Raw genomic sequence first — 22,427 nt, forward strand, 5'->3', positions numbered from 1 at the left:
ACAAAGAAAAGCATCAAATATTATATTCTCAATCAAGCATGCAAACACAGGGGTATTGATTAAAAATTTAGCAGATATTCAAGATGAAGGAGTAAAGTTTTTCAAGAATCTATTAGCCCCTGTACCTTCTGATTTAGAGCCTTCTTGGAAGGATAATGTTGAGCTTTTATTGCAATCTATCCCTCTTCTAATCTCCGACCAGGATAATAGAGTCTTACTGGCCCCTTTCACTTTGGAGGAAGTCCACAAAGTGGTATTCTCTCTTTCCCTGGATAAAGCTCCAGAACCGGATGGGTTCACCGCCCTCTTCTTCCAAAAGTGTTGGGATGTGATAGGGTTTGACCTTTGGCGGTCATGGAAGAATCTAGGAAAAGGGGAGCAATGCTAAAAAGTTTTAATGCAACAAATATTGTTCTCATCCCAAAAACACCTTCTCCATCAACATTCGTAGAGTTCAGACCTATTTCACTCTATAACACGATCTATAAGATTGTAAATAAGGCCATTTACCTCAGACTGCATTATCTCATACCTAAGATTATCTCGCAAGAACAAGGGGGTTTTGTTCTAGGTAGGGAGACTATGGAAGGAGTTTTAGTAGCACATGAGGTTTTACACTCTATCCATGAAAACCAGCAAACAAATTTTGTTGTCAAACTTGATATGATGAAAGCATATGACTGGGTTAAGTGGGATTTACTCTTTAAGGTATTATCTAAATTTGGCTTCTCAAACAAATGGTGAAAATGGATCAAAACTTGTGTCTCAGGTGCACACTTTTCGATTCTAATAAATGGACATCCTTCAGGGTTTTTTTAGGGTACACATGGAGTAAGACAAGGTGACCCTTTATCACCTTTTCTCTTCATTCTTATGGCAGATGCCTTTAGTAGATACATCAATTTTCAGTCTTCAAAAGGGCTTTGGCTTGGTGCCAGTCTTCCAGGTACTTTAATAGCAGTAACTCACTCTCTTTTTGATGATGATACATTGTTATTTGGTAAGTCTTCTCTAAAAGAAGCTAGGCACATTAAGCAAACTTTGGAAGTCTATTCTTTTGCTTCGGGCCAAAAAATCAATGCTGCTAAGTCTAAGATTTTCATCTTCAGCACACCTCCAATCTTGTCATTAAAAATATCCAAGATTTTGGGCTTCCCAATGGATCAATTGCCATATTATTACCTTGGCATTCCTTTCTTTATGGGGACAGACAAATCTTCTTATTGGTTTGTTGTTATTGGTAGAATCAAGGCTCAAATTTCAGCTTGGAAAGTAAGGTGGATTTCATTATCAGGTAGAATTCTTCTTATAAAGTCAGTGTTAACATCAATACTGAACTATTACATGTCTGTTCTCAAAGCACCCTCATCTGTCATTCAACAATTGCAGAAACTTGTAAGAGATTTTCTATGGAATAGTAATATGACAAATGAAAGGAAAATCCCCTTAGCCTATCTGGAAAATATGTCATGTCAAAAATCCCAAGGTGGAGTAGGTCTTCATAATCTAAAGCATCGCAACAAGGCTTTTGGAGGAAAACTGATTTGGAAAATGTACACTCATCCTGCTTCCAAATGGTGCTAGATTATGCAAGATAAATATCTGGACGACAATCAATCATCTAGAGTATTGACAATTTTGGATCCTCCAAAGGGGTCAGCTATTTGGAATTTTATGATGGATTCAAGAAATCTAGTATCTAAGTATGTTTCATGGGAAGTCAATAATGGTCTCAGTGCTAACTTTTGGACAGACTCATGGCGTGGGCATCCTCCAATTGCTCAAATGGATAATATTATGAATATAGCTATAGCTCATTGGGGTACAAAATTGAGTGACTATGTGTCCGCTGTAGAAATATTTTTAGGTAAAATAATTTGGAAAGACCCAACTCTTCTCCCAATATCCACTCAACAATCTTCTTCCTTGGCAACTATCTTATTGAATAGGACAGTTCTCATGTCTAACAGGGAAGATGTGTTAATTTGGGTAGCTTCTAAAACAGGGCGATATTCAATTAAAGAAGGTTACAAAGCCATACAACAGGGTTGCAACAATAAGGTGAGTAGTCGGGCATACTCATTCTGTTGGAATGATATTGTTCTACCAAAAGCAGGTTGTTTTGCATGGTTAATGTTGAACAAATGAATCCTAACAATAGATAGACTAGTTAAATTGGGAATTCCACAAGCTTTTAATTGTGTGCTTTGTGGCTTAGAGGAAGAATCAGTTGATCACTTATTTTTACATTGCACTTTTGCCTCCCACTTTTGGTTCTTCATCATGAATAAACTCCAAGTTATGATGCCCTTCCCGAAATCACTTTGGGATATGTTTAACTCTTGGCCTCTTTTATTTTTTTCATCAACTTTCTCAAGCATTTGGAAATGTGCTCCTGCTCACATCATTTGGGCCATCTGGTGGGAGAGGAATAAAAGAATTTTCAGAAAAGCATCCTCTTCTCTAGATCGAGTTTTGATCAAGTTGGAAAATTCGATTGCAGAAATTATAAATTCTTCTCTCACTAATTCCAAGGACATTTAGTCATTCACCCAGTGGGATAAGGTAATTGCAAAATCATGGAATGGTATTATTATGCCAATAGGGATTCCTCTGAATTGGTCTTCAGCTCATGTTAGAGATAGGTCTTCCATAAAATGGTTACCCCCTGCACCTAATTTCTTTAAGATCAACTTCGTCGACTCTTCCCGTGGAAACCCAGGGAAGTCGGGAATTGGAGTTTGCATTCGAGATCATTTTGGCAAAATGTGTGCTTTCCAAGCATCTCCTATCCCTTTGGGTACCAGTAACTTGGTGGAGGCAAATGCCTTACTAGCTGGCCTGGTGTTAGCAAGGAAATGTGGTTTCTCCAACATACATATAGAAGGGGATTCATTAGTTATCATCAATGCAATTACCTCAAAAAGATCTAAGAATTGGCACCTATCATATGTTTTGAAGCATATTTTGGATCTACTTGACACATTTTTGGATTACATTGTTAGCTACACATTAAGGGAAGGCAAATTTTTAGCTGAAAAATTAGCAAATATGGGTTGTGATGGCATTTCAGTTGAGTCGGTTGCATCTCCCATCAAACTGTCTTCATTCCCCGAATTGCTTGAATTGGTACAAAAGGAAAGTACAACATTTAAATTACAAATTACATCTTAAAAAGTACTCGCATGTATGCATTTAACTTGAAGCCTGCGGACAGGATGACTGACAGGACACTTGCATATATGCATTTAAATGTAGCTTGCGGATGGTATGAATGAAATATTAGTGCGAGTACTCTGCAATTTTCATGATGTCATTTCACATGGGGTAAAGCAGATTTTGGCCTCTCACACATCCTCTCGACTGCATTACTATCACATGTTAAAGCGAGAAATCTCGATCTTGATTTTTAAAGACCGACTAATTATTGCATTTCGAGATTTTAGGTTTTGTTTATAAATGGAAACTTGTATGTTCTTATACTCACAGTTTTCAACTGAAGTTTTCAAAGTTTTTGAATTTTGAAGTATCTAAGTGTTCAACAATATGGATAATGGCTCTTGCGAAGGGTGCAGGCAAATGCATTGGGAATACATGCCATGGAACGACCGTGTTCCAGTGCGTATTACAGAACCCTCGACGACATTCCATGGACATATTAATGACGAGGACCTCAATCAACTATTTCATCTGCATAACCCACAACTTAGAAGAGAAGTCAAAGATTTAATTGGTGAGGAGATTTTGTCCCCTCAAGCCAAAATAATTCTATTTCCCTACCAACTTCTCAGCTCTTTTTTGTCCAATGCTCTTGACCTCTTGCAATCGATTCCTCTGCTCGAAATAGTGTTTTTTAAGTTGGTAAGGCAGAATGTGCTTGAACCTACCTCATTCCATGAAGCTCTGGTCAATTATAATCTATGGCAGGGGTTGGCTCTCTCAGGGGGCCTGTTTCCACGACATTTTATTCAATCCAGCCATGCATACATGGTGCTTTATGACCGAATCAAGCATGCCCTCGAAAGGCAAAACTTTCGTCATGTGAAGAATGGTCTGCAGCAATTTTGCAGACAACTGGATGAGCATATTGTGCATAGAGTTAGAATCAAAGTTGGGGCTCTCATGGTGATCTTGGAACTAGAAAATGTTGATCCTAGTCTGTCAATTTCGCAACCGAAGGAGAGGGGATGGGCTTTAGTGAGGGTGCCAGACCTTAATGCACCTGTGTAGGATGGGGCCTCGGGATGGACTAGCTCTTCTCAGCCCGAAGTGGTAGAGGAGTGGGAAAATATAGCATCGACCCCTTCTAGGGAAGCCAGACTGTGACAACACACGGAGGTCAATATCTGGGAGGTCTTTTGTCGCCCTCAAGAAGAAGCAGAGCCAGTATGATGGGAGGAAGACATTCCAGCCTTCAACGCCCCTGAAAATCAAATCCTGGGTGACACAACCATGGAAGAGAAAAATATTCTGGCTCTCCTTTTTCTGTTGCTTAGAATATGCTCCAGTTTGATGTATAAAGAAATCCGTTGGCAATCGATATGGCGCAAATTTTTTGACTGTTTTTTGATATTGTCGGTTTGTTGATATATGATTTCAAAATCTACACATCATAAACGTGTATATTTCGATGTACCCTTTTTATGTAAGTTTGGGTGATTTGTCCCCATATAGCATAGATTCAGTTTTTTGTAATTGAGCCGGGATTCAGAGTTTTATTCCTAGTTCTTTCTCTGATGAGCTCTCGAACTAGGTCTTATTATTATTAATATATCAAGCGCTCGTCACTTTTTGCTTCAAAAAAAAATGTCATAACTTCCACAATAATGCATATAATTCAATTCCATCTGCTCTAAGAGGTAACCCACTGCATCCACTACGCATCCAACCGCCTTACTAAAAATAGTAAGGGCCCCTCTCTATCAAATACTAGCTTACTATAAATAGTAAGTGTGTGAAACAGAGTCAAACGAAGGCCAAACTTAACCAAATGAAGAGCAATCTTGAACACTTATGACCTTTAGAATGGGAATAAGCCTCCTGCACTACCAACTGGGACCCTCTAACCGTCTGTCTTAGCCTACGAGGGCCAATAATAGGCTAATCCAACATAAACCATCTCATCCCAAAAAGAGGACATTACATTCAATAACATGCTTTTAAATATTTCATATTGAGCGTACATTGATATATCACACTTTCAATGCTTGGAATGCTTTTAAATATTGCATATTGATATTGCATTGATATATCACACTTCCAAAGCTCCCACATTAGGTTAGGGGTACTATTCCTTCCCTCCTCACATATTGTGCTCATATATGCCACATAAAAGGGCGTCATATTTTTTCTCTATTCACAACTTAGGTCCTTTATTAGTACATCTTTACATTATGGGAATCATGCCTTCCTTCCAACTCATGAATTCTTTATTGTGATATTATCCCCATCTAGGGGTATTTACACTCTACATAGTCTAACTCATTCCATTTGGTGCCTCTTGTTGTTGTTATTGATTGTTGTTTCCTTATTTCATACTATTTATTTTCACCCAAGAGTGACTTAATTTTCTTGCATGCCATGATCTCATTCTTGATTAATTATGCATACCTTCCACATGCCTCAAAGCATAAATTTTATTATTGAACATGTTCACCCTTCCCTTGGTGGAATCTCATCTTGATACTTAGGATAGGCGTATCACTGCAATTTTAAATTCCTCTTTTCCGTAGGTCATATTATCATTTATCATCTTTATCACTTTTGTTCCAAATTCATGAATATTGATCCTTATCGTACACATTGATGCTTATGGGCGACTCTAAATTTTTTCAAGGTTATTTGATAGGATAATTAAAGAGAAATGAAATCCTTAATTAGCATACCCAAAGCACAACAAATCTCTAAAACTTATCACTAATATTATAGATACGACTATCTCTAACTAGGCCTATGTGAGCTCCAATTAAGCTTGAATGAACAAAAGTATGTACAAGTAATAAAGGATGTGAAATGTTGTGGAAATGGGGTCTCTAGCCTAGGAATGTAAACTAGGGACTTATTCATTCACCATTTCCAAATATTTCATTGGGTTACAATCAATTAGGATCAACTACATTCCTCGAGGAGAGCTAAGCACCATGATCAATTGTTCCCTTTTGAATGTGATTAGATATGATTGAATTGAAGATGCAAGAATTAGGTAAAATGATACAAAATTGACAAGATTTAGCATAACTAGCTCTAACTAGGCCTATGTGACCTCCAATTAAGCTTGAATGAACACAAGTATGTACAAGTAATAAAAGATGTGAAATGTTGTGGAAATGGGGTCTCTAGCCTAGGAATGCAAACTAGGAACTTATTCATTCACCATTTCCAAATCTTTCATTGGGGAACAATCAATTAGGATCAAATTCATTCCTCTAGGAGAGCTAAGCAATATGATCAATTGTTCCCTTTTGAATGTGATTAGATATGATTGAATTGAAGATGCAAGAATTAGGTAAAATGATGCAAAACAAAAAGCTAATATAGAGATACAAATTTGGAAATAAGATATAGAAAAAAATTGCCACAAAAATATGAGCCTAAAAATGTTGGTCAAGTGTGCTAAGTGTCCTAGACTTGGATGTGCTTCTGTTAGTTGAAACTTTGGATTCTAGATCAAGATGCTCTGTAGATCATTCCCTCCAAAATTCAACCAAAAAGTGTTGGTTATGTGTGCAAATCAACATAGACCTAGGGTTTTTGAAAGGAAATTAAGGTAGCAAAACAACTTCCTACACTAATCTTGAGAGGAGGTTGTAGACACCTAAAAATGGCCTCATTCAATTAAATAAATATTGACTATTTATTTGATTAATTCATTAGTCTTTTCTCACTTAAAGTTAGATAAATATTAAGTATTTATTAATTATTTCATATTTTTCTTCTATTAATTAAATGTATTAATTAGTGTGTAAGATAGTTTATTTTATATAAAATTTGGTAAATGATGTCAACATTATAAAAGCCTTATAATGTTGCCATTATTCTACATACCAAATTTGGAAAGCACAACTTTTAATTTTTTACAATGGCGTTAAGTGTACCTTGGAAAGGTACGTGTGCATCTTGTTAGGAATTTTAAATCTCTTATTTAGTTATTTAACATCAAACTATGATACCAAATGGTGTGATAAAAGGCTTAGCATGCTACAATATAGAAATATAAAATTTGCATATAAATATGAAATTTGTTCTCATAATTTTTACTCATTCTATTGGATTGATATAAAAATTAAACACTAAATATGAAAGAAGTTGAAAAAAAGCTGAAGTTTTTTAGTGTGAAGCCAAAAATGAATAGAACATAATTGTACAATTGGTGAAATCAAATCCCAAAGTTTTAAGGTACATTCTCTTTGTCTTTCTATGTTTTGTGTATGCCATCTTGTCAACATAGTTCATGTGCTACATATAATAATGTTAATTCACTTCACTGTAGCCCAATTGTTGATTTGAAAGACATAACCATTGTTCAATTGTAGTCCTTTTCATTTATTTTTGTTCTTTTGTATTCATTTTCTTAACTTTATGTTTATGTTATCACGTCCCTAATTAATGTGTGAATTATTTGAAGGAAATTTAAGTGGTCCATGTTGACACAAGTAAAAATATATTGCGTTGCTATCTCACATTTGTAGAGTCGCTTATTGAGCTTACTTTGTTGGAATTAGTGCATATATGATCCTACATTGCCATACAATTCTTTAGATCTTACATATTGAGCTTACATTGATATATCACTCTTTCAAAGCTTGGAATGCCTTTAAATCTTATGTATAGAGACTACATTGATATATCACACTTTCAAAGATCCCACATTAGGTTAGGGATAGTATTCCTTCCTCCTCACATATTGCGCTCATATATGCCACATCAACTACATCAAGGTCATCATATTTGATCTCTATTCACAACTTAGGCCTTTATTAATATATATTTATATTAGGGGCATCATGCCTTCCCTCCAACTCATGAGTTCATATTTGTGCTATTATGTCCATCTAAGGCATTTACACTTTCCATAGTCTAGCTCATTCCTTTTTGCGCCTCTTGTTGTTGTCATTGATCTTTTTTTGTTGTTTGGACCTATTTCATACTATTTATTTTCACCTATGAATGACTTCATTTACACACATGTTATGATCTCATTCTTGATTAGTTATACATACCTTTTGCATGCCTCAAAGTATTTTTTTATTATTGCACATGTTCACCCTTCCCTTGGGGAATCTCATCTTGATACTTAGGGGCATCACCCTAGTTTCCTAGGTGATATTGTCCTTTATTATCTTTATCACTTTTGTCCCTCATTCATGAATATTGATCCTTATCTTACACATTGATGCTTATGGGGGACGTTATACTTTCTCTATGATTATTTAATAGGAAAATAAAAGAGAAATGAAATCCTCAATTTGCATACCCAAAGCATGAGAAATCCCTAAAACTTATCACTAAGATTATAGCATGTTACCAACTCTAACTAGAACTATGTCACCTCCAACTAAGAAAATGAATAAAAGTATGCACATGTAATAAAAGAAGAAAATGATGTGTGAAATCTTCCACTTGTCTTTATCCCACAAATCTTCACATTCCCACACATATGAGAGATCTTCCACTTGTCATTATCACACAAATCTCAACAATCTCTCACATGTGTGTGACCTTCCACTTGTCATTTCCACACACATTTCCACATTCTCTCAGTGTGTGAATCCTCACCATCTATCCTAAATCGTAAATGAATCTCTTCCCTCCGTTCTCACACATATGTGTGAGCTTCCAAACCACTAACTCGTCATCTCTCCACTTGTCATAGTGAGAGCTTGCACAACCAAAAACCTAATCTCCATCCTTGATCTCCCAAACAAATCCTCACCCCCTATCCTCATAGCTCAAGGTCTTGTTATGCCCTGCATACCTAACCCCCATTAGTTTCCTGGTTTTGAAAATATGGGTCCCCCTTTTTGTTTTTTGTGGCTTTTTTTTTTAGTTTTTCCTGGACACCTCAAAACCCCAGAGTCCCGAGGAGTCCTTTCTTTGTTTTTGTTAGTCCTACCCAGAACCCCAGAGTCCCGAAGTAGGTGTTTTTTTTGTTTGTGCACAACCCCAGAACCACAGATCCCCAAAGTCCTAAAGTTGTGCCTTGTCCTTTTTCGTTGAAGCCTTGCCGAAGTTCTTGAGTTCTTCATGTTTTGTTGTTAACAACCTCGGAACCTCGAAGTCCCGAGGTTGTTTTGTTCCTTTTACCTCGGAACCCCGGAGTCCCGAGGTTGTTTTGTCGATTTTACCCCTGAGTCCCGAGGTCTTTTGCTTGTTTTGCGATTCACCCCGGAACCTCGGAGTACCGAGTTGAATTTTGCTGTCTTTTTGTTTGTCACCTCGAAAGTCCCGAACCCCGGACTCCCGAGATCTTGTTTAAGGTGATCGTACGGATGAAGTTAGGGGGGTATAAATAGGAGGATTGAACTTTTCTAGGTTCATTTGTGCACTCAAGTTTTTCAGAGCCTCTAGTTGCGATCTCCCGACTTCGCGCCCGCATGTTGCCGAGCTTTCACGTGTTTTCCCACCAGGTTGGTAGATTTTTCTCCCTCCTTGTGTTTTCGTGTTTATATCTTTTTGTTTCTTTTAGGTTTTCCTCGTTTTGCATGTTTTTCGTGCATGCCCTAGTTTTCCTCACCCTGGAACCCTGGAGCTCTGGGCTGGGTAGTTTTCTTCACCTCGGAACTCCGGAACCTCAGAGTCCCAAGGTTGGTTCCTTTGGTCATGCCTTTACCCCGGAACCCCAGAGTTATGGATCATCTTGAAATTCACGAAGTGAACTACCCCAGACTTCGGAACCTCGGAATCCCAAGGTCCTTTCTTATTGGGCCACTGCTCTAACCCCGGAACCCTGAATCCCTGGAGGTCCGAAGCATCATTTTTTTGGTGGCGTATTGATCTACCCTAGAACCCCGAGGTCCTGAAGTCAACCTTTCCTATCCACCCCAGAACCCCGAAGTTCCGGACTTTGTTTTCAAGCTCATGCTAACCTCGAAGTTTCGAGGTCAATTGTCTTATAAGGAAGTTATCCACCCCAAAACCCAAGAGACTCGAGGTGAATGATGTTATTGATATTTTTATTTATGCAATGGATTAATTCTTGATTCTTTCTTGCAGATCAAAGGGTTTAGATGGAGCCAACTTCTAGCAAGAGGGGCAAGGAGTTAGACAAACTTCCCATAACCATGAAATATCAATATCAAGGATAGGTTTATGTTTCAAAGTTGGATGACCAGATTAAATGGGTGATAGACACAGAGGTGGGGCACATCGAGTTGGAGGATATTAAGACACAATTGGACCGACCAAGGCCAGAGGACCCGCTGAGAAGGATTAAGAGATCAGGCCTAGTGGAGGCAACCATTTTCCCCCAATCAGTCCAAGCTCCTGAATTCATCATGACGGTTGTACAGTTCTACAATGCAGATACAAGAAAGTGCACAGATGGTCAGGGTAAAATGGTAATTGACTTGTTAGCAGATATGTTGGGATTTGTGTTTGGCATCCCTGTGAGGGATGAAGTACTCCTAACTACTGAAGAAGAAGCCCTCGGAGAATGGAATAACAATATTTCTCCAAATAAGAGGCATATGAATGAGAACTGGCTGGAGGATGAGAGAAAGACAGGGCTAAAAGCCACATATGTTTTAAGGGCAAAATTTAAGGAGTCGCAACGAGATTTGATCATCATGTTGAGCAAGGCCTTTGGCAAGCCAGATTGTCGACACTTCCATCCCTGGATGTTCTATTTCATGACAACTATCCTTATAGGGAAGCAATACTTCGACTGGGCTCAAATTATCCGATAACATCCATAAGCAGATGAAGGAGGTACATCAAACGAAGTTCTTTTTCACTTCCTATGTTATCTGGGTGGTTGCCCGAGCAGGTAAATTCCCGGGACTATAGGTAGAGGGCCAGCAGGGAGATGAGGAAGGGCAGAAGAAGGTTTGGGAGTATTACTCACAACTCCCTCTAAACAATACAAATGCACACTTTAAAAGAATCAACGATGCCTTCCTCTTCCCTGTTATCATCAAACTCACAGGTGATACAGGTTACAAGATAAGCCCTAAAGCAATGGCGATCATCAGAGAATGGGCATGCTGGTTCATTTGAAACCAACACTCTACATATATCAGGGTCAGTGGGTTCACAAGGAACCCTATGCTATTGCCGCGATATTGCAATGATCGCATCATTTTGTTAGAATATGTCAGGGAAATTCTCGGCCTCCAATCCCTTTTGTCCTCGAAACACAAGGTGGGAATAGATTTCTCAGTTTCCATTCTTTATTTCTCTTGTTCAAAAATTCAGGTAGCAAAGACGGTAGCTCCAGGATCTAAATCTTAAAGAATTTAATTATGCAAGGGAATATTATGATCCCTATGGCAAGCTCAAACACACCATGCCTAAAGCATATGAGGGGCACACGCCTAGATTGGAGGACTTTGGGGAAAACCTCCAAGACAGTTTTGAGGTTAGAGAAAAGAATTATTGTAGGTTGTCAGTACCTAAGATTAGGAATTCTAAAATAGATGATGGAGAACTATTAGATTCTGTATATAAAGAACAAGAAATTGACAAGAAGCCTCTCTCTCCTATAGGGTGGTCAGCACATGAAGATACAGATATAGACCAAATAACTCAAACGATTATAAATAGAACTAGATAGTGGCTCGGTTTGAGGGTTAGGCCAAGCGCTTCAAAAGGGAAGCAGAAAGAATCTACCTCAGGTGTGCCCCAATCAAGGGGTTATAAGGAATATGCTCATAAAATGAGGTCTAGTTCTCGAAAGAACACGTCAATCGACCTGGATGAAGCCGCTGAGCCTGAAGAGAGTATCGAGGAATTGTTGAAGAAGGTTCAGGAGCAAATGAGAAAATCTGAGCTATTGAAAAAGGCTGCAGACTTTGGAGTGAGAGAAGGGCTGGGCGTTGTGCCACAAGCAGAGGTACTTCCTATGAGAACAACAATTGGACAAACTCCAGGAGAAGGAACTTAGGAGGAAGAGGAACAAGGAAAAACAGATGAAAGTGCACAACCTCATCCTCTTGATACGACAGGTGCACCCACTTAGTCTCCATCTACCGCCGCAACACATGCCCCAGTTACAACTCCCCCTATGCCACCACCAGCTGATACAACAACAGTGCCTCCTAGGAAACATACATTTAGACCTACCACGGAAACCGTAAGTGTCCATAATATTAAAAAAACTTTGACCAAGAGGAGGAACAGCCTGTGGGACAACCTCCACTTGGAGGAGAGAAAGAACGAAATGAGGCTGAAGATTTGTTGAACGAAAGATTAATCTTAACTCCATAGGACCAAGAAGATCTCCTCAGTGATAGCTGCCGAGCAAGGTATGGGAGAAATGGATAAGGATGGCAGGACATTTAGGGAAGAGGTCAGTGATAGGTTAGGAGAGTTGCACAAGCAACAACAGTTGAATGTTGATATTGCTCTCCAAACTAGTCTGGCCTGCCAAATTGCTTCACCTCAGGGCCCTAAGCACACAGAGGAAGAAGAGAAAGATGAAGCAGAGGAATAGTCGGACGTGCACATTGTGACCGCCGACATCATGTCTCATGAAGGTGCTAAAGATATGGTGTGCCACAATGGTTAGAATTCACCTTCGAGAAAAAGAAGAGGAAAGTAGTGTTACCAAAAGTTACACTACAATAGGCAATCATTGAGGAACCAAAGAAAGTTATAAAGCCAAGACTATGTATCATTTGTCAAGAACGGGTTCTAGTGAGGTGGTTGTGGATGTAGCAATTCCCCTGTAGGCAGAAGGTCAAAGCTCCCCAAAGTACCAAGTGTCTCAGGTAAAACTAGGCAAGCAAATGAAGTGGGGGGAATTAAATACCTTGGAACTGGCTACTAGCGTCGTCAGGGGGCGAATGGAGAAGGAATACACTTCCCATGCAGAGGTCAAAGTACAACTGGAGCAGTACAAGCAACTGTTGGTAGAAATGGGCACGCCTTTAGATACTTATAAAAATGATAATTTACCTTCAACCTCATCACTCCCAGAGGGATATGGAAAAGCATTGCTTGAGGTAAGACGGGTGGCCGCCATAGCAAAATCATGGGGACAAATAAATGCATCCAAAATTAGGCTATTTTTGTAGAATACCATGAGGGAATACAAGGAGGCAGTGCAGGTAAGAGGAGCATTAGCTTCTTGCTCTCAACAATGGGAGCGAAAGCTCAACATGTTTAGCAAGCAGTTCTGGGATTTGAATAAGGTTTTGCATTTGGGTGAGGAAGTAATCATAGAGGAGGACCTCCTGGGTGGACACAATTGTAAAAATTTGCAGTCTTACGCATACATTTTGGAGTTGAAGATGGAAATGCTTCAGCAATATGTGAAGGATGTGACAGACATTCGAGTTCCCCTCCTTAGGATGGTAGAAAAGTATGAGGATTTTGTAAGACAGTTACTTAGAGTTTTTGGGTTGGGGATAACCAATGCGGGATCTATGGAAGAAGAGCAGATACTCAGCCAGTAGGATGCATATGAGGCCCAACATTTGGGGCTTCTAAATCAGTTTACTATTACATTGATGGACAGATATACATATTTGATAACACAATGTCAATAGGCTACAAAGACAGTAGGGGAGTTAGAGAAGGAAAGAAAGAATGCAGAGGAAGTTTTGAAAAAGTATAAATTCAGAATCAAGCATGTTGTTGATCCTCCTACAGAGGTAGTTGCATGAATCATCAAACATTATAAGTCGTATAAAAAGAAGTAGAAGATAAACGTGTAGTTACTAAAGATAGCATGACTTTTGAGAGGAGTTTTTGCATGACTTCCCCACTGGTACTCCAACTACATCTCCAACTCACGTTCTAGTTTTGAGCAAAATTCTACATGACTACGAAAGCCTGGTTCATACAACATGGTCTTCGTAGTGCTCACCTAACCTTCGTCTCGTAGTAGTTAACTGGAGTATAGAGGCAGAAACTTGCAAGTTAATTGCGACTCCTAGCTTTTGAGTTCTTAATTTAGATTAGGTTTATTTCCTAGAAAGTAGGGCAGAAAACTCTATAAATTGAGGAGTTTGACTCATTTGTAAGGGTCCACAAATTGATGATTTGAGGCCCACTTCGAAATTTTAGATTATTTTTGCAGGTTGTTATGAATTTGAGTTATTTTTGTTACCCATTCTTTGAAATTAATACAAGAAGTAACTTATAGATTGCCTGATCTATGCATATGTTCTACGAGTTTGTTCTTTGTAATCTAGTAATGTCTATTGTTTGAAATCAACAACGTGTTCTGATCTTCTGTTTATTGCTTTATGACTCATGCTACGCATGTAAGTGGTGTATGAGAATTATTGGGATAAACAATATTGTGGTGATATTCTTTCCATGAGTCTGTAAAGTTGCTGACTTTGCAGGTTTACTGGAGGTCCGTTATTGAATGTTGATTTGGATAATATTTGATGATATTTGGATTGCAGGGTACTAATTAAGTAGTTCGTTAAGTTGTCAATGAATTGGTTTCACTGTTATTTTCTTGTTTTGCTATCTCTTGCAATTTATTTCCAGAAGAATCTTAAAATCATAAAATACAAAAAAAAAAAGTTAAGTTATTAACGATTAGTGGGATTTAGTTTCAACCAGCAAGCCCCTTAACAGGGACAACCGCATCAACCATTGGGCTGCCCATCACCGTCGAGACCCGACTACAGAGACGTTGGAGTGATTAGTTCCCCATAACTTATTGCTTTTTAGGAGAGGTGGTGAGTGTTCACATTGACTACCTGACTGTTGGCGAGTGTGTCAAAATAGTCATCAACATGTCTATTTAACAAGCCTCCTCCAAAAGATAGTCATAAACAAATCAATCATCCTAAGTACATGTCCATTTGAGAAATTCTCAAGCAAAAAGCAACCTACATGCAATCATTGCAAATATCCACACATTTTGGAACAATCCCACACATGGAAGGCATAAACAGTATTTGAGTTTGCATTTTTGCTGTTGTTCTTTTCATTGTGCTCTAATCGAAGGTGCACATTGTTAGTTGGACTGGGTGATTGTTTTGTATGCTTATAACCCCTCCTAGTCCAAATTTCACCATCATAAAATTAAACAATGAAAATTTTATAAATACCAAAAATTAAAAAAAAATGTTGGTTGGCAAACAACTCTAAACATCAATGATCAAAACAGTTTCAAGAAGCAAATGCAACACCAAGTCAAGCATAGGTAACCACACCAATGGGTGGCAAAGAAAGAGCATTACTCTTTGGCACAAGCCACTAAGATTACTCATTAGACAGATTTGAAGCCATACACCCATCTCAATTAACATTGTCATCCTCCAATACTGGGGGGTGCAAAACACACCATCAAGGCAGAGGATTTATAGCTGGTGGCATATTAACAGTCTACTCGCCCACAATTGATGGTGAGTGCATCAGTATAGCACCCTACCAAAAGGAGAAGCAGACCATCTCCACTATATAGATGATAGATAAAAACAGTCCACACTATAGGAAATTGACTCTAGACTGCTCTTCTTTTCAAAATACTCCATAATGTTTTTTTAAACAACAAAGACAAAGATAAACCAAAATAACCCTTCCTAATTGCTCTTAACAAACCTCTCTAAACAACAATGAAATATAAAAACAATTCAACATAGGAAGTGGTCTCTTTGTGCATTCGACTTCTTACTGTGACTGATCAGAACTTTTAAACAGACAATCTCACCACATTAAAACTGACAAGAGTTCTATCCTCCTTGACCTTATCTTGAATAAAATCAATAAGATGAACAGAATCTTTGATAAAAAGAACTCATATACAGTAAATCTGAATTTTTAAGCTAGGAATCTACTAATCTATAGGACGTTTTCTAAATTAAACTCAAGTTCATGATGTCAATTGGCAAATTGTTGGGAGCATGTCATTTGTAATGGACTGTTTGAAGCGACAGCATACAAACAATCCTCATCAATACAAAGTGAAAACTTCAGTTATGTAGCATCTAGCCATGGATGCTATAGTGCATCCTAATGGCTGGGTAGCTGTTTCCCCCATTTAAAGTTCATAGTTAAAAGAAAAATAACATCAAATTTAAGGTATAGTGATGGAAACATTCTATAAATTATATAATTACACATTTGGAAACAAAGGAAGAGATAGATTACTGCAGCCAAATCAAACCCTGATAAATTGAGTGTAATCAGCAACTTGTATTATATCACCATTAGAACAGCCACAATTCTTTAGGCAAAACTCAGAGCTCTGGCCATACAGTAAGAAAATACTAAGCAGTCAAGCTAAAGATTGCACCCCTAAGAGCGCTAAAAGAATAGCAAGCATCATTGCCAATATATTAGATGCTTTTGACTTAAGTTCACCCTGTGATGGAACAAGAACAACATTTTCAATGACAGGTCCACAAAAGGTGAGGTCCTTGGTCTCAGCTCTGTAAAGGCTAACAAAAGAAAAATTTGTAAGTTGGGCAAATGCATAAAATTCCATTGAGAAATCCATGAAATCACCCTTGCCATATGACATATAGCTGAAGTTGTGGGCACTTGATCCACCCCTAACCCCAACTGCCAATCCACCATAGCACAAGTTGTTAGCATCTCCAGCTTGAAATTTCAAAACATATTTGACTCCAGTTGCCAGGTATACACTCTGTTCAATCCCCCCTGTGGGACCTGAAACTATTTCAATGCCTCTGCTTCTCTCATCAAAATCTATATACTTCACTGTATCCTGTATTTTCCATCCTGGAAGAGAGGATGCTTCTCCATCTCCATCATCTACTGGATGCAGCAAAACTCCCCTGGTTGATTTGGGGTAGAAGGATGGTCCTTGTTCAAAGTTCCCATTTAATAAAATATTATCTGCAAATAACAGACATGAATTCATTACCTTACATCCACAAGGGTCTCCTGTAAACCTAGATAAATATACTTAGATTATTGTGCATAGCTTCTGGTAATAGCTCCGTGAGTTTATTTCATCGACGTTTCGGATCAAACTACATGATCCATCATCAGAAAGGAGAGAACAAGACAAGAGAACAGAGGAAATAAACTCACACAGCTATTACCAAGAACAATAACATTATGGACTGCAGAAATCATATGTCTATTTAGATTATGTTCTAATCAAAGTTTTTACCTGATACACTCTCCAAATTCTCCTGTTCTTTCAGGTAAACAGCAGCCAGAAGAGGCCCACAGGAAATATTGGCATAAGTCTGAGCTTGTCTGGCAAATTTAACATCTGTTTTGACACTGGTTGCTCTGAATCCCCAAGCATGGGTTTCCCAAGCTTCATGGCCATACCTCTGCTGCAAATAAAACACTGTAGAATGTGGAGGGACAGATAAAATTAGATAGCTTGGAGTCCACCAGCAGTCTGTCCCAGCTGCAGTAAAGGTGAATGTGAGCAAATAGAGGGAACCTGGCTTAGACCTAAAATTTTGACTAATCCATCCATTCTCGCCAAGCTGAATACCATGGCCATTGTCTGGCAAAGATATATATCCTCCTCCTTTAATATATTCTACAACACCTCCAAATTCCCATCCCGACAGTTTATTTGAAGGGGACAGGACAGCTCTCTGGTTGGTTTCATTTACCCTTATTTTTGCAGGAGGAGCCTCGAAATCGCCATTCTGTAAAAGATCTTCAATCATGTACTATGCATTGTAAGCAATTTTTACTCTTCAATATAAGGCACAGCAGGATCTTACCATTCGAAGAAAATATACTATGTGAATTTGTCACATATTTAATTAAAGTAAGGTATTAAGATATTCTGTGATATATTCAATAATGTAAGGTGTATATGTGGATATAGAGTACCGTACAAAACAATGCTTGCAACCCAATATAAATGGTCAGTTTCTTAATACCAATATGAACTATAAAATGGTAAATTAAAGAAGCAGATTTATTTTAAGAACAGTTAAAGATTGAGGACTTTGTATCATAAAAGCAATAGACAAGCTCTGTTAGGTTCTCTATGAGAGAATGAAATATTATCAATGTGAAATCAAGCCTACAATCACCTGAAAAGGCATCTCATACCAAACTATGAAACAGGGTATGTGAATGTTGTAAAATGAATCACACTTGAGTCAAAGATGGATTGATCACCAAGCAGGTTAGGTTAGTAGTTCAGTGGTAGAGCACCCTAAGAAAAGTTTAACATGGTATCAGAGTCCAGTAGTTCAGTGGTAGAGCACCCTAAGAAAAGTTTAACATGGTATCAGAGTCCAAATTGAGCCAAGCCAAGCTAGAATCCCTAAGCACCTGTAGTGTGGCTCAAGGGAAGGTTTTGGAAAATGAGCTACACCTTAACTGAAGATCACTGGTCACCAAGAGGGCTGGTAGCTAAATGATAAAACTTTGAAAAAGAGTATGTGATTGTTGGAAAATGAGCCACACCCAAGCAGGTTAGTAGCTCAGTTGTAGAGCATCCTATTAAAAGTTTAACACGTTATCAGAGTCCAAATCAGTAGAGCCAGGCCAAGCTAGGATCTCTGAAGACCTACAGTGTGGCTAAGGGGACTTGTTGGAAAATGGGCTACACCTGAACCAAAGATGAACTGGTCACCAAGAGGGCCTGTAGCTCAGTGGTAAAGCACCCTAACAGCAAATAGGAAGTCTTAGATTCAAAAATGATTTTTGAAATTCACAAAAAAGATTAAAATAAGAATGGAAGGGCTGTAATAATGCACCATCCTAAATGTAGAAGCAATCAATAGGGTACAGAGATTCCAATCGCATGCATAGCTTATTGTATTCATTCATACTGAACAAATGGGTAATTAATGTAGAAAGATTTTGGAAAAAACTACTGTGTGCTTGTAATTTTACCATCAATATTTCTATTGTGATCTATAATCAGAAGGAAAAGATAAAAATATAAGTGAAAAGGAAATGAACCATCCATAAAATCTGCATTAGTTTCATTCCCAGTTTCTGAAAAATCTAGTCTTTCAAGCATAGTTTCCACACATGAAAGTTATATCATAACTATATATTATGCAACAAAGCATTTTTTTCCTATCCCATATTCATTCATGAATCACTGAATAGTGATATCATACTCTCAATTGTTTTCCCCTTAATTGTAGAAAGCAAACAATACCTCAGAAATTTAAGTACTACCTTCCTAATACAGACATTTCAGACCATGAATTTACTATATACATAAACACAGTTTATGCTAAATGAAAGAGTGTCTTACTAGCTGCTTGAACAAGATTATGATGCCATCTCATAGCCAAAAGGCAGAGGAAGCGAGTTACAAATACAATCGATTTTCTCCATGAGTCCTTGCTGTTGTATAATTTTTCTACCATTATGTTGTATGAGGAGCAACATCTCCCTGAGAATTCTGCAATGGTTTCATCAATCGTATCGCTAAAATTTATTTGAAGAAGTTAATGTGCAATTCCCGATTTACTTTACTTGAGTTCTTTTTCACTGCAAGAGTGCACATGTTTGTTTTCGGTAGGCACTTCTTTTTGAGCGGAATATGGCGAAGTAATCAATACAAGTTATTCTTCTTCTTTTAGCTTTCCACTTGTCAACTTCAATTTAAGCTATTTTTACAGCTGCTTCCTTTCTTGGGCATTTGGATTTCACCTTAACAACCAGGAGAAGAATATGTGCACGATACAGGGTTTAGTGGACCTAAGCGAAAGCGCAAAAGTTATCAATCAGACTGGTCTGTAAATTTTTTAAGATTCAAAGTGATCAATAGTTGATCGGCAACTCACCTCCTTTTTTAATACCAGATGTTTACAAATTATATGATTTTTATTTGATTCAGGATGGGGCAGCGGAAATGCAATGCTAATATTTAGTATGGAAACCTGGGAGATTCCAACTCAGAATGCAAAATCATTAGCCACACAGAGACTTGGGAACACTCAAATCCACACTCAAATCCCATCTGTCACAAGCCTATTAATTTGGTCTGAGGTTCATTATTTACTACTATTTTATTTATTTTTTAAAGGATAGGTGAGATACTGAAGGGATGAGGACACAAAGATCATGATTACAATAGCTCAACAAAGATTTGAATTTTGGTGACAACAATAATAATGTCACAACTTAACCATCACAATAATTTTCAATTCAGAATTTTGGGATATAAATATCAATTAGATAGGTTCAGTAAAATATGAATTAGGAGAAAAAAATAAGTAGTTCGTTATATTTAATTTGTGCTTTTCAAAATCATACATGCTGATTTCAAATCAATCTCAAATTTTTACAGTGGTTTATTTGTCAAGGCTCTTATTTATAATTAAGTTTCACATTTATATCATCAAATATGATTCCACATCAGTGGGGTTTTTGTTAAGGCGTCCAAAAAGACCCCAAATAAGGTAGATCAAAAGTTATACATTAAGTTGTATTTTATTGTTGAACCAATGTAGCATCACATGATATGTAACCTTTTAGGTCTATGAAATATATTTGATTCAATTATGCGTTCTCATGATCAACACTAACAACTTTAAAGTGACAATTACTAGTGTCATACTATCAAAAATATTGGGCATTAACTCAACATATGCTATCACAACTATTGGAACATGCTCAACTACGAGGTTCTCTCCCCATGATAATCACATAATATCAAGGTGTTTCTTATATTTGGTTTGCTATTAGTAAATACCCAACATTTTGTAATCACACTAAATTTTAGTACATGTACAAACAAGTATCGTTGTATTTCATAGATCACAAAAGTAATAAATAGTTTAATAGTTTAACAGTTGAACAATGTCAATGCAAAATCTAAATCGTATTTCTAAATTTGAAATATCATACATTTGTTGGTTCTATCTTTTTAGTTATAACCAATTTTTATGAAGTGTAAATGAATTGAAATGAATCAAACAAATGGCCTATACTACTAAAAGCACCTAAACATGTTATCAAATAATCAATAGATGTACACATATTTGTTAGAATAATTAAAATATCACCTAATTAATCATCTAATTAGGACACTATTACCGTATTCACTTAAGCTAAACTTATGAGCGTTTTTCCTTTTATTAGATTAGGTTAATAATAGCTCATGTTGACTCGTTCATTATAATATGGACACTTGGAACAAGCTAATTTATTCTTGTACTAGGCTTTAGATCTAGGGTTGCATTCATCCTTTCTATAAGGATCCATAAATTTATTGTAATCATAATCTTTTGTGCATCGATACAATTCTCAAGTTGCTGAACAAATCTGTATTGCTTGATCTCCATTTGTGATAGGTTTTTTGCTTGTAGGTGATTGTTGGGTTTGTGGGGTTGAACAAATAACTCTAACAATATTTATAGTCTTATTGGTCATTTATATTTACGTTTATTGGTCATTTGATATATACCTTTCAAGTGTTGTGACTAGTTTTCAAGAGATTTATGAGTGTAATAACTTAGAGATTTTCAATCATTTTATATGAAAGAAGCAACTTTGAAAGTATTTTAATTATTAATATTGATGATGGTTTCCAAAAATACTAGTGGCACAATAAACATTAATCTTTAAAAAGACTAATTTATAACTTTCTTTTTAATACATATATGTTTCCACATTAATATCATGAAGGTGATAGTTAAGTCTTTAATAAATATTTTGAAAGTGCATTGCATCTGCATATATATTGGACATAAACATGACAAAGAATGAAAATCCATTCATCATGGAGAAGATTAAGAAGCCATCATATTCATAAATTCAAATAAATCCAAAATTCCATTAGTCAAAATCAAATCAACATATCATTTGCTTGCATTGGTGTAGGTCTTAGTCCCAAGGAATCAATTGTTGTAATGTACCCTTTTCAATAAATTTATGTTTGTGAACAAAAAACTCATTTCATATTTTTCATGAGCTAAGCTTGAGAGAGCCTAGCCCCACAGGTCTTAAGTATTCTAAGTGTGGAGACTATATTCTTTTGTATACACCTAAAAATGGTCTAAAGATAATTAATTAAATAAGAAATTATTTAATTAATCCCCCTTCCCAATTTAATTGAATTCATTAGCAATTTGATTAAATTCCCTCATTCATCTGCTTATTAATAAATCTAAGGATTTATTTAATAGGTTCATTTCAATAGTCCCCTTTAATTAATTAATCCTCCTCCCCCATTTAATTCATTCCTTATAATCTCCTAATTAATTAAAACAAATCAATTTATGAGTTGTTGAAAGTTAATTAGCCTTTTCCTATTATTTGAATTTTTAAATTCAAATTATCCACATGCCTCCTAACTTCTAACCACCTAACCTAACCCATTCCACCTAACC

The 22,427-nt window shown here is 37.1% G+C and overlaps 1 protein-coding gene across 2 annotated transcripts; it reads right to left on the reverse strand.

The window, feature by feature from the left end:
- Positions 1–16,297: 16,297 nt before the first annotated feature.
- Positions 16,298–19,818, reverse strand: LOC131030861 (protein DUF642 L-GALACTONO-1,4-LACTONE-RESPONSIVE GENE 2). 2 transcript variants are annotated; one of them, XM_057961792.2, is made up of 3 exons: positions 19,343–19,818; positions 17,264–17,773; positions 16,298–16,983 (listed from the first exon to the last, which is right to left on the reverse strand). In XM_057961792.2, exons 1-3 carry the CDS (start codon positions 19,455–19,457, stop codon positions 16,400–16,402), a joined length of 1,209 nt encoding a protein of 402 aa, XP_057817775.1. In that variant the 5' UTR covers positions 19,458–19,818; the 3' UTR covers positions 16,298–16,399. The 2 variants fall into 2 exon arrangements, with proteins under 2 accessions (XP_057817775.1, XP_057817776.1); XM_057961793.2 differs by having other exon boundaries at positions 17,264–17,786; positions 19,343–19,417.
- Positions 19,819–22,427: the final 2,609 nt, after the last annotated feature.

The sequence above is a fragment of the Cryptomeria japonica genome, chromosome 10 (genome assembly GCF_030272615.1).
Source record: "Cryptomeria japonica chromosome 10, Sugi_1.0, whole genome shotgun sequence".
NCBI classification, from domain to species: domain Eukaryota; kingdom Viridiplantae; phylum Streptophyta; class Pinopsida; order Cupressales; family Cupressaceae; genus Cryptomeria; species Cryptomeria japonica.

What these genes read in the sequence shown, in the direction of transcription:
- LOC131030861 (XM_057961792.2), bottom strand. Translation starts at nt 19,457, where the DNA reads ATGGTAGAAAAATTATACAACAGCAAGGACTCATGGAGAAAATCGATT. An exon ending in TAATCTTGTTCAAGCAGCTA is followed by an intron (nt 17,774 to 19,342) that starts GTAAGACACTCT and finishes ACATGATTGAAG; the next exon opens with ATCTTTTACAGAATGGCGAT. An exon ending in GAATTTGGAGAGTGTATCAG is followed by an intron (nt 16,984 to 17,263) that starts GTAAAAACTTTG and finishes TGTTATTTGCAG; the next exon opens with ATAATATTTTATTAAATGGG.